The sequence below is a fragment of the Ursus maritimus genome, unplaced genomic scaffold, assembly GCF_017311325.1.
Source record: "Ursus maritimus isolate PB19 unplaced genomic scaffold, ASM1731132v1 scaffold_16, whole genome shotgun sequence".
In the NCBI taxonomy this organism is placed as follows: Eukaryota; Metazoa; Chordata; class Mammalia; order Carnivora; family Ursidae; genus Ursus; species Ursus maritimus.
In genome coordinates this window covers 44,951,538-44,963,935 of record NW_024424008.1, presented here as the reverse complement: position 1 = coordinate 44,963,935, position 12,398 = coordinate 44,951,538, and the positions used below count along the sequence as shown (strand labels likewise).

The window sequence follows — 12,398 nt, the reverse complement described above, 5'->3', positions numbered from 1 at the left end:
AATTTGCCCCTAACTCATTATTCAGCCTCCGGATCCTCTACCTGTTTCCCTTTGCCCTTGACGTTCCTCCGTCCCTGCTGAGCCCACATGTGGGATCTGCTGAACAGAAGTTCGCTGAACTCCGTGTCCACTGTGATAGACTCAAATGGGCAGCTTCCAGGGTTTTGGCAAATGCACCGGGGAGAAGCCACAGCTCAGGCCAGAGATGCCCCCCTGACACAAACGTCAGGAAGTCCGAGCTCACGTGGCCCCCACAGGCCCACCAAGGACCTGCCCTCCCAGACAGTGGACTCCCCTGACGTGTCTCCCTCTTGCCATCCAGCCATGCACCACCTCATGTCTTTGCTCAGTCATGGCGGCCTGTAGCCATAAGAAGCCTCAGAGACCACTACTCCAGCGTCTTTCAGGCTGTGCTTGGCACACCCCTGGGCGTCCCTCAGGATGGGGACAGGAGAGGAGAGTGCCAGCCTTCCGTGTCTCCCGCCAGCTTCAACCAGAGCACTCCCTTACATCCCTTACAGAGAGGATTTCTGACTAGTAGGCCACGTGAATACACTGACCCTCCGACAGCAGTTGAGACTTGCTCAACGTCACGTCCCTGGTTACAGACAAAGCCCGAGCTGAAAGCGGTCTCTGGTCCCAGCCTAGTGCGATTGCCTTTGCCATGGCTACGCCGCAGAGCACTTTGTCCCCCACCCCGCATGTCCTAGCTACATAAGGCCATTGAGCTTCTTGTTTGCTCGGTGACTTGAATGTCCACTTTGCCTGATCCAGCCCATGACCTTGCCCTTGAGGGGCTTCCCTTGTACTTCAGAGGGCTGGGTGTATCTGTCATCTCGTCGTGACAGCATCACGGACAGTTCTCCGTCATTCCATGAAGCTCTGTGCGTGACCGCTGTCACAGCAGCCAGGGGATGCGTGAGCCACCATGGTGATGGCCTCTTTATTCTCCCCACAGGTTCCACGCAGACACGGCATATCCCCGAGGACACCCCTAACGGTTTCCACCTACAGAGCGTGTCCAAGCTGCTGCTGGTTATCAGCTGTGTGTAAGGGATCCCAGCTGTCCCCCCCGCCCCTGCCCTAGCACCTTCCCTCCCCGCCTGCTGGCACCTCAGGCGTATGAGCCCCCCTTACTGTGGCCCTGGCCTTTCTTTGTCCTCTAGTTTCTCTCTTCAGATCACTTGCTCTGTCCATCATTCCTTACCTCTTGGTTTCTTTTTCTCTGTTTTATTTAGCATTTGTTGTAAGCTAGGCCTTCGGGATTGAGAACAGAACGCATTCATGCCCTTAGGAACTCAGTTCCAAGTGGGTAAGACAGGACATTCAGAATTACTATACTGCCGGGGAAATGCTAAGCTAGACGCCACACAGCATCTTAGAAGCCCATTCGTTCACTTGTGAGGGATGTCCTGAGTATCTGCTCCGTGCCGGCCGCCAGGACCGGGCACTGCTGGGCCCACACTTTGGCAGGATAGCCAGACGAAATCAATGACTACCATCCAGAAATATATGCTTCTATTAATGTAAATAATTTACAATATTGCCATCTTGTTTTGAAACACTAGGCTCAGTAACTTAGTTCCCAGAAGGATGCCGGACAGGGAGAGAGGAAGTGGGAAGAAATGCACGGGTAGGATGGGAGGGTACAGCTGTCCGCAGTGGAAGCCCGCTGGGAGCAGGGAGTTCCTGGGATGGCTAAGTGTGGACAGAGTTTCTGCTTGGTTCAGCCTGCTGCCAGACACCCCCCCACCCCCCGCTTACCTGGAGATGGGGGTGTACCGTGAGCATGTGGGGGCGCAGGTGTGTGAGTGGCATGGGAGCTGCCCAGACGCGGACCCCGCCCTCCCCTGTTCTCTGTGTGGACCACAGCCCCTTCCCTCAGACAGCTTGCAGGGGTGTCCCTGGACCTGCACTGAGCACAGGCAGGATGGTGCGCACAGACCCAAACGCAGGAGCTAAGATGCATGCAGCCCGCGCCGACGAGGTGGACGGTCCAGTCCTCTGGTGCATGCGGATACAGTTAAAGGCGGTGTCTTTGAAAGTCAGCGTTAAATTTAGAGATTGTTCTGGAGAAGTCAAAGAGCCCTGAGCACAGCTGGGTAGGGTCAGGGACTGGCAGCTGCCAGCTCCAGGAGTATCGCCTTCCATTGTGCTGGAAGCACAGAGAAGAGCGCAGTGTCTCGCACGCACGCACTCATACGCTTTGGAAGGTTAAAGGCACAGCATAAGATGTTCTTTGTTGGTCCTTTGCCATATTCATTCTGTCTTCCTTTTCCTGTGTGTGTCCCTGTACCCCCTCTTTTCATGATAAAACAGCCCGTTGGTGGGGGGCTTCTGTGTGCAGGGAGCTTTCCGTCTACTGCTTCACCCTACACACGTCGCAGCCCCAGCAGGGCAGGAACCGTCCCTATTGAGGAAAGGGTTCAGAGAAGCTAGGGAACTTTATCAGACATTAAGAGCCCTGGAGCAGTGGGCCAGGACTGTACCCAGTTCCATGTGTCCCTAGATCCCTTTGCTCCCCGAGTCTTCCTCTCTCTGCTCCATGAACTTGTGTCCTAAAATGATCTCCTGGCAGCCACTGAGGCCAAGAGGAGAAGGGAACGTCCCCAGTCTCTCAGCGGCTCTCTCTGCCCCCTGCGTCCTCCTTACCACCTCCCTGTCTCTGACCAGTGCTGGCCCAGACTGGGGAAGCTCATGACCCCTGCAGGTCTGGGCAGGCTTAAGGACGAGCCTGTGCTTTAGGGCGTCCTGCTAACACCTGTCGGGGGATCGGGTCGATAGTCCACAGCTTCGCCCTTCTGTCGTGCCTCAGGTCGGCTGTGTAGGAGGACTGGCTTCCCTGTGTCACCCTTGACATACTAAGATCTGTTTGCAGCTGCTGTCTCTTGCTCCTTGCTTGCTGGGTCTCCTCGTCCACGTGTCCTCGCTTCTGGTGTTTCTTTCCCCCTTCCCCCCAGGCTCACTTGCTCTCTGGCTTGGTTTCAGTGCAGCCCTCCCCGTCCCCGCACTGGTCTGTTCTAACCTCTGCCTCCTCCCCATTTTTCCTCCTTGCTCCCATTAGGATCTGTTTCAGGTACTGGCTCTCTGATTGCTTCGTTTACCCTTCATCTCTTTTCCTCTCCATCTTGCCTCTTCCCCCAGGCACCCAGGGTCTGGGTGGCCTCTGTGTGTCTCTCTTTCCCAGTGCCTTCACCCACACGCCTCTCCATGGCTCCTCCGCTGCATCCTGGCCCCTCCAGATGAGAGCGCCGCTCTCTCTCCCTTTCCCCCTAGCTGCATCCTTCCGCCCCCTCCCTGCCATGCTTCAGGTGACCAATGGTTAAGGACAGCAGCCGCCTGGGGGGGGGGGGCGTCCCTGGCTTTGAGAGGGAGCGTGCATTCTCAGATTACATCTCATGCCTGTTGCTGTTGTCCCCTTTGTCTCTTCCTAGTCTGGTGCTGCTGGTCATCCTTAACATGATGCTTTTCTACAAACTCTGGATGTTGGAATACACCACCCAGACCCTCACTGCCTGGCAGGGTCTGAGGCTCCAAGAAAGGTAATCCTCGCCTCTTCCCTTGGCCACCACCTCCACGTCCTGCCCCCACCTGGTACTGTGCTCCAGCTCCTGCTACCCAGTCTCTGTGGGAGTCCATAGGCAAGCTCTGAAAACTGTCCCTGTAGCTTTAGCCTGCTTCTGACCTGGGGCACGGGGGAACTGGGGGCACTGAGCAGAGGACAAAGCAGTCTGATGTGACTCTCTGTCCTTTAGGGGTCTGGTAGCACAGGACAGTCCACTGAGCATAACTCCAGCTGCCGGGGTACCCCTTCTTCTGCCCCACAGGTTACCCCAATCTCAGACAGAATGGGCCCAGCTCTTGGAGTCCCAACAAAAGTACCATGATACAGAGCTCCAGAAATGGAGGGAGATCATCAAATCCTCGGTGATGCTTCTTGACCAGGTGAGATGTCCCCAGCTACTCTCCTTGCCCTCATCTTCTGGAGATGGGCTCCTTCCCTGTGCTCTGGGAGAGATCTCCCATCCCCATCCCCATCCCCATCACCACCCACCGGACCTCACCCTCCCATTCATTCTTCCCCTGGGCCATCCACTGTTCTGATTTTAAAGTCATCCTGGAATGCGTGGTTGGAAACACAGGTGTACTCCTCCAGACACTAACAATGAATTTGCAGCAAGAAAGCTGTAGGTTATGTGGAAGGACTGCTTTCTTTTTTTCCCCCTTGGTCGCTCATGACCATCTGACAGGCATTGAAAGAGAGAACCTCCTTTCACAGAGATTTATCTTCCCAGAGGGCATATTTTTCAAGTTCCTTTTGCTATATGCCACCCCCTACCCCGCCCTCAACACACACGGCCAACACACAACCCCCAACACGTCACTCGTCCTCAGAGGCTGCACGGATAGTCTGGGAAGACGGTTGTCGTACTGCGCCCTCTTGTCGTGACGTCTTCTAGGACAGGTGCCTGTGTTCCTTCCAAAAACTACATTCATTCATCTATTTAAGAAAATGATCCTGGAGCAAAATCAATAACAAGTTTAGTTTTATCAAAGGAGGGAGCTTCTCTCCTTTACCGGGAAGAGGTTAACATTCTATACAAAACTACCACGTTGTAGCCAAGACAGCAAGAAGGTACTTTGCTCTACAAGAGAATTAAGAAGATAGGAGACCCACGGATTTGTCCTGTTCGTTAAAATTCCTGTTCCGAAGGAGTTCTTTATGTTTGGTGGTCAGCCAGACTTGAGATGGAATCCCAGCCTTGCCATGGACTAGTTTTGAGCAAGGGATTTAATAGTAGTGACGTCACAGTTTCTTCATTTATAAAATGGGAATTATAACTTCACGAAATTGCTGTCAGGATTTGAGGGCACGGGGGAGGCACTCATTAATATTAAATCTTATTTCCCATTCATAGTGTGGTCTTAGCTCTAAATTGAGGAGAGAGGATTTTAATGTGGCTATCAGGATCCAATTTAATGTGTTTTTAGAATATCATGTTTAGCTTTGGAGTCATGGATTTTTTTTTTTTTTTTTAAACAAAAAGGGTCAGTGGCCTAGCAGGGGAGGGGGGCTCAGAAGCCCTGTGATATCAAGAAGAGTTGATAGAATTAAAGACATGCTCAGAAGGAAAGATGGGGGCAAGGAAAACAGGGTGGTCTTCAGACATAGAGGTCCCACAGGTAGAAGAAGAGATTGATTGCTTGTGAAACCCCAGGGGCTAGAAGTTACAGGGAAGGGGAGCTTTGAGTCATCAAAAACAGACCACTTAAGTCAAGCTATCCCGTAATGGAGTGGGCTACTCTGAAGGCCTGAGATTCTATCACCGAAAGTGCCCAAGGGGTGACCAGGTGATGGCAGATAAGAAACTTACGAATTACGTAAGAGGCAGTTGGACTGGATGGCCCGGTTCTCTTCCAACTCCAGAATTTGGTGTCAGGATGGGCCCCCTTACATTGGAGCGTGGGGCAGTCAGATTTCTAGCATGGTGGGCTCAACTCTGTAAGCGTTAGGATAGGTGTTTCGTTTCATCCCCTTTAAAAATCACTTCTGAAACCCTTTGGAGCATCCCTGTGGAGCAGAGGGTATTTGGGGGAACCAGAGAGAAAGAAGAAAACTGTAGTGAGGCAAAGAGACAGAGGATCTCAGAATCCCTGACCAGGTGCCCGTGAAATGTTAACTGTGTCGTGCTGTCCTACAGCAGCTCACTCAGAGACAGTATATCAGCGCGTTGTGTTGTGACGGGTCCGTCAGGATTCTGCTGCTGCAACTCTGCCCCATCGAGAGTCCTTGCCATGACCTAACAATGTTAGCGTGCCTGTTTCTTAATGGAGTTAAGAAATTCAGTCAAGGTCAATTCTGTGATACGGGTCCAGCTAGAAGCCTACTCAGGTGTCAGTTCTCTGCTCAGCACCCAAGGCGTGTATCGCCGTCTACACATGCACGAAACAGAACGATTCACAGTGACCCTAGTGCGGGGTCCCAGTGAGTGGTTTACCAGCAGCCAGGAGTAGGAAAGAGGATGGTAAGCCAGAAAAAGTTCGGACATGTTCTGGGCCATACGAAGGGTGAGATTGGAATAGGCAAGAGAGACCGGAGCCCCAGGCTGGGACAGCAGAGTGACAGAATGCACACAGATGGGAGTCCAGGCTGTTCGGGTTCCGTGGGGAAACCTCACTGAATGCATAGAAGCCAGCCTCATGTGGCTCCCTATAGCTTTGAGAAATTTTTTTCTTTTTTGAGAGAATTTTTTTTTTTTTTAAGATTTTATTTTTTTGAGAGAGAGAGATCATGAGCAGGGGGGAAGGAAAAGGGAGAAGCAGACTCCCCACTGAGCAGGGAGCCCGATGCAGGGACTCCATCCCAGGACCCTGGGATCATGACCCAAGCTAAAAGCAGACGCTTCACTGACTGAGCCACCCATGTGCCCTGAGAGAGAGAGAGAGAGAGAGCTTAATTCAGTGACCCAGGGGCCACAAATGACTACATAGCAAACCTCACCTCAGGGGTTCCCAGTGCTAGATTGGCTGTCCCCTTTCTGCTGGAGACCACATCCTAGGAGAATTCCCCTTGTCGTAGGAGCCCGGCTCCCTTGAACTCTCTGGTGTGCTCGGGGACCTGCCCTCGGCGGGCGTGGCGGAGAAGCCCACTGAGGGCACAAACCCGGGCCTGGGTGGGCTTCCCTGTCTTACAGATGAAGGACTCTCTCATCAATCTTCAGAACGGCATCAGGTCCCGCGACTACACCTCAGAAAGCGAAGAGAAGAGGAACCGCTATCACTAACAAGGCAGGAGCAGGGGTGGCTGCAAGAGGCCCGTGCAATACATGTACATAGACCATATAAATAGATATATATAAATATATATATATACAGAATATAAATATATATATATTATATACAGATTTTAAAAAGAGATAATGCCTATGTACCAGGGAGAAGGAGCGGGCCCGCCTCCTGTGTGGCCGGCGGAGGGGCCGAGGAGGGCAGGGACCACCTCTCAGCACCGACCTCCCCTGATCCTCCTCCCCCCACCCCCCTCTCGTCCCCACCCTTCCCCTTGCTGGCCGTTCCTGGCTCTGAGAAGGGAAGTGTTGTTGAGCCAAAGTTACACCTGTGAAGACCCTGGGGTCTCGAAGTCTCAAGGGGCTTAAGGTGCTTCATTCCCGAATCCCCTCTTGATTTGTTTCCAAAATAAAAGAGAATCTTTTCTTCCCTACCCCACGCTTCCCCAGGTATTCTCTTATGAACAGGAAGCATTGAGGTCAAGAGCCCAATCTAAACTCTGCCACCTGAGCCCTCCCCCCCCGCTTTCTATGGACCATGCGCCCCCCAGTTAGGGGGAGGGCTGGAAGGCTGGGAAGGCTGCCCCTGTGGGATTGGGCCTTGAGCTGCAGGCTCCCGAGGACGTGTGTGCGGAATGGTGTCTCCTCCATCACCCCTGCACCCCTAACCCCTAACCCCTGTAGGGTGTGGACCCAATAAGGGCTGGGAATTCCTTCCTTTCCCACCACCCCCCCCTTCTCTCTGGTCTTCTCCCAGGCTGGATCTGGGTGAAGTGTCACTTTTTAGTGCCTAAAACCCTATTTTTTCTCTGTGCCCTAAGAGCACATTGTTTATTAGCCAGGATGGAGCATTTTGGGTCTTGTTAAACCCCTTTTTAAGTGGTTATGAGCCAGTTGGGCCTATGGCTCTAATTCCTTCACTTGAGCTGTCATTTTGATTTCTGGGACTAATCAGGGTGTCCTAGGGATGGCTAGGGTTGGAGGGAGGGAGTGCCCTAGCATTGTATGGATCGCATCATAGGTTCACACAGAACACGGTGTGAGTAGTCAGCCCTGATATCCAAGCACTCACTTGGCTGCCAGCATTGTTTACTCTAGGGGAAGAACTGACTTGGGTTAAGGGAGACAGTGAAGACACTCCGCACACGGTAGAAAATCTAGGCTTTGGGAAGGAATGCTTTGGGCAAAGGTGCATGCATTTGTGCAAGAAAAGGCCAGAGTGAGTCTCTGCCCCATGTGGAAGCCATTCTAAATCCTGTTCCTCAGACTTGGGAGTGGGAGTTCTGGCAAAGGGGGCAAAGCCTTCTCCAGTCTCTGGCCCCAGCGAGGTATGAGATCACTAAGGAGGAGAAAGAAGACCTTTGGTTAGGAAAGTGAGTCATCCAGGGCCATTTTAGAGGTGGCTCATTAGGACCCGTGCATTTATCTGACCTCGCAGGGCCCTTCTGGGCACGATTACCATTTCTCATTCACTTAACTGCTATTCCTCCATGTCACAACCAGAGGAATCCTGCCAGCCCCAGGCAGCTCACAGATCTCAGTCAGGAAAGGATCATACCAATTTGGCCAGGAGAACTCTTCCAGATGGCTTGTTCTCCTAGGGGGCCTCTTGATGTAAGGGGCCAAAGGAAAGGAAGATTTTATCGCCGACCTAGCCCCAAAGAAGAGCAAGTCCTGTTCTGTAGGAATGGCCTGAGCATCCCCCTTTGGCAATTAAAGACAAGTTTTTGTCTTTTCAGTCAATCTGAGAATACAACCTCATTATTCACTTAAGAGCAGGATGAGAAGACAAAAAGATCAATGCCTTAGGGGAGTAGGCTGAGAAGGCTCCATGGAATCAGCTAGAATGGATATCCCTCCTCTAGGAAAGGAGATGTGAGGGCTAGAGTTGACTTTTAAGCCCTGTGCAGTGTGATGTGCCCACAGGTCAGTGGGTCACTACTCATTCTTGTCCAGGACTTTGACTAGGAGACACTCTGGTGAGGGTCAGGGCTCGTGGGTCCCGGGCCAGAGAAGGAGGAACAGTGCAGACTGCTAAAAATTTTCCTGCTGCAGGAGCCAGACGCCAAAATTATTCTCAGAAACTTTTGAAAGCAGAAGTGATAAATTATCTCATTTATTCCATACATAAGTAAATATTTATTTAAATCGTCCAGTTGTTGATGGTCCCATGGTGGGACCTTTGGGGTGACTTACAAAGGGTTCTATGCTGGAAGTAAAGTGATGTAAGTGGGCCTGGCTGCACAGAGTCATTCTGCTTTCACTTTGTCTCTTTGGCCATGCCAGGGAAGAGTAGGTTACAGGGAGGGAGGTGCTTAGTATGTCGGAGCAGCCCTTGTGACGTCTGAGGGTTTGAACCCGGGAGATGGTGTGTGCACATGGGGAAGGGCCCTCGGCCTGCCTCATCACTAAGAATCATGGATCTCTTGTGGGCACTCTCTGTTCTAATGTTTTAAACTTTCAGAGCAGGAGAAAACCCAACACCTCTATTCACTCCCAAACAAAAGGCCCCCCCCCCCCCATTCAGTAGGCTGTCAAAGGGAACTCACCCTTGCAGATAAGTCTGGGAGTGAAACTGATAAATAACGTTGCAATTCAAGCCCTGCAGCTTGGCTTGTATCTGCGCCTGGGAGCGTCAGAACTACCACCCTTTATGTTCTTTCTTCCAGCCTGTGCTTTGTTTTTGTTCATGTAAGGACTCTGGTCATGTGGGAATCTTTCTACAAGGATTCCTGGGGTCACATTGGAGAGCTTGCACTCAGGTGTTGCAGAGTTTCTAAACCAGGTGGGGAAGAGCTACAGGGTCTATACTTGCACTGCACCTTCCTTACAGGAATTAGCAAGATTGGCCTTGGAGAACCCACTCATGTCTGCCACTCCTCTCTCTTCCCCCATTCACCTCCCTGGGACAAGGGCAGCAAGATCAGCAACTTTTGAAGCTCTCTGTTAGAGCACTGGGCTGAGTTAGGAGACCTGGGCCTGAGTCCTGGCTCTGCTCTTGGACAAGTCACTTCCCTTCTCTGACCTGCAGTATCCTCATTTGTAACAGGAGGGGGGCTGAGCTGGACCGTCTCTAAGATAGGTTCTGGCGTGGGCATTGTCTTGGAGGCTGGGTCAGAGACTGGCAAGGTAGGGCCTTCTCAGACTTGGATGGTACTCGGCCAGAAAACAAGCCATCTGGGCTAGAGCTTCCCTGGTGTTCAGGTGAGTAGTAGGGCAGCATCAGGGTTCCCGGGAAATCCGGGGTAAATTTTCTTCTTTATGAGCAGCAGGACTAGGGAGGCCTAGTGAGAGTAGGGAGATCAGGTTTGTTGTATTTCCCAGTATTAACCTTAGGAGGGCGTTTCTTCCTTTGTTGGCCTAGTCTCAGTTTGGGAAGGGCTTTCTCTAAGCTATACAAGGAGGACAATGGCAAGAAAGGCACCATCTAGGATTAAGCTCGTCTTCTGTCTCTAGGCTATGAAGACTTTCATCATCCATCCTTCCTCCTCCTTGCTAGGAGAAACACTGGAGAGAAGTCATTCCTGGCCCTAGCACTTCTCTTTTGACTCAGTTCAAACCTTGTTGGGGTTTGGATTAATAGTGAAGCTTTGGCTAAAATCCTTGGATTAGAGCACTGCCCCTAAGAATCTGGATTACACGAAGAGGGAGAGGGATCAAGAAACCTCAAGAAGAACGCTTTGCTAGAAGTGGCTTCTCTCTGTGTCCCTGTCCCTGATCCAAGCTTGGACCATGTCTAAAATCATTTGCGGGCAGCATCTCTAGGGTGAAATCTTGGAGAAAGGACTAGGGGAAGAATCTTTCTGGACGTTTGTGGTCTCAGAAGGATGCTTTCTGTGCCATACTGTGCTGCTGCTTTAGCTGTGCAGGGTGGCCAAAGCCAGCCCTTCCTCCCTAGGGCCGCCAGTGGCAGGGCTGTGATCTCCCTCCCCACACCCCTGAATCCCACCTGCCCACTCCAGTAGGAAACTTGAGAACCTGTCTTCCTGACTCTCTCCTCCCCCACCCCCTTGTCTCTAGGCTGTGGGACAATCATCCCATCCACCACTTGACATCCTTGACCCTCATCCCCCAACCTCCAGCAGGCTGGCCCCACTCCCTCCACCTCTATGTTTTCTTCCAGAAGATGCGTTTCGGGTCCGAGTGGAGCGTTTTTCTGGAAGGCCGTCTCTTAACGCCCCTGCTTCCCCGATGTGGAGCAGGAATTTGCACAAGGTGTAGAGAGCGCCCCTTCCCACCTCTCTGCCCAGCCTTGTTACCTCACTTCTGCTCCAGCCATGGCTGTGACGGGCCCAGCCAGCTCCCTGTCTTGGTGTTCTGTGCGACAGCTCAGGGGTCTTGGGCGTTGTTTTCTGTTGTGACTTGAGGTCCTCAGCAGGCCTGGGAGCCCGGATTGGAGCCTTGGCTGCTAGCGAGAAGCACCTTGCCTGCCAAGAGGAGCTGATGCCAGACGATCTACCCGACATGTGAAAGCATAAAGAATACTGTCATCTCTGCCCCTTGGCCCCCTTGCTTCTCTCAACACAGTGAGACGCTGCAGAAGCAAAATGGTGGCCTCTGCTCCAGGCGAGACAGCTGGCTCTGTCTGGGGACTTGGCCCTGGGCTCGGGTGCCACGTGCTGAGATTGCATAACAAAAGCAACCATTTTTGCCAACGGTAGTGTGGCTCCCCACATTTCCCTATCCTGCACTCTAGGGCCAGACCACTCTCTGCATGGACCAGATCATCTTCCCAAACCCATGGTGCTTTTTCCCCCCACTCAACCTAGACTCCAAGGTGGGGAGAGATGGGTCAGAGGCCACAGTGGCCCCTGGGTAATCCTGACAAGGGGTGGAGTGGGGCGAGGCAGAGGGAGCAGCCCCCAACACCTGCACTGGGCCATATATGGGAAAGAACACAGGTTGATTGCAGTCGAGTTGTCTGGCCATGTGTATTTGGATCTAGAACTGTACTTTGCCTGGCGCTGTGCGCAAGGTCTGAAAACTTAACTGCTATTACCTAGAACCATACACGGCTTCCCGGCCAAATCTTCATGTAAAGTAGCTAGAGCCATGGAAGTACAGTATGAATTAAAAGAAAAAGTATTGAACTACAATAATAAATGGTGTGTGTGTTTATTGCCCGATTCATTAGTGCTCATCATCCCTGATGTTTTTGGTCCTCCCAGTTGTATTGAGGGCAAGGCCCAAAGGCGCACGTGCGTGTGTGCGTCTGTTTGTGTGTGTGTGTGTGTGTGTGTGTGTGTGTGTGTGTGTACGCGCAGGCATGCCCATACATATACCTATGCCCAGCCATCTGCCCAACATCTAGGATGCCCTTTCCTGGGAAGGGAGGCAGCCTGATGAAGTCAGCTGGATAAAAAGTTGTGGGATCAGACCAGAGTACGGGTTGCAGGATCACTCTTCACCAGCTGTGTGACCTTGGTCCCCATCCATTATTCTAAGCCTCAGTTTTTTAGAGATAATATAAAAATGTGTGTGTGTGTTTCTTCATATAGTGGCTGGTACTATAGTAAGATAATTTTTATTTATTAGCCCGCACTTTTTTTATTTTATTTTATTTTTTTTATTTATTTTTAAAGATTTTATTTATTTATGTGACAGACAGCCAGC

The 12,398-nt window shown here is 51.8% G+C and overlaps 1 protein-coding gene across 5 annotated transcripts in view; it reads left to right on the top strand.

The window, feature by feature from the left end:
• The window catches only part of GRAMD1B (GRAM domain containing 1B), a 233,120-nt gene extending 221,241 nt beyond the window's left edge, over positions 1-11,879 (top strand). For 2 of the 5 annotated variants that reach the window (XM_040631103.1, XM_040631102.1), the window contains 3 exons: positions 959-1,049; positions 3,435-3,542; positions 3,828-6,370. In XM_040631103.1, the coding sequence (XP_040487037.1) occupies positions 959-1,049; positions 3,435-3,542; positions 3,828-4,104 (476 nt within the window). In that variant the 3' untranslated portion in view covers positions 4,105-6,370. Of the gene's footprint in view, positions 1-958; positions 1,050-3,434; positions 3,543-3,827; positions 6,372-6,695 lie in introns of those variants that run through there. The other 3 variants (XM_008689943.2, XM_008689941.2, XM_040631101.1) reach the window with 3 other exon arrangements.
• Positions 11,880-12,398: the final 519 nt, after the last annotated feature.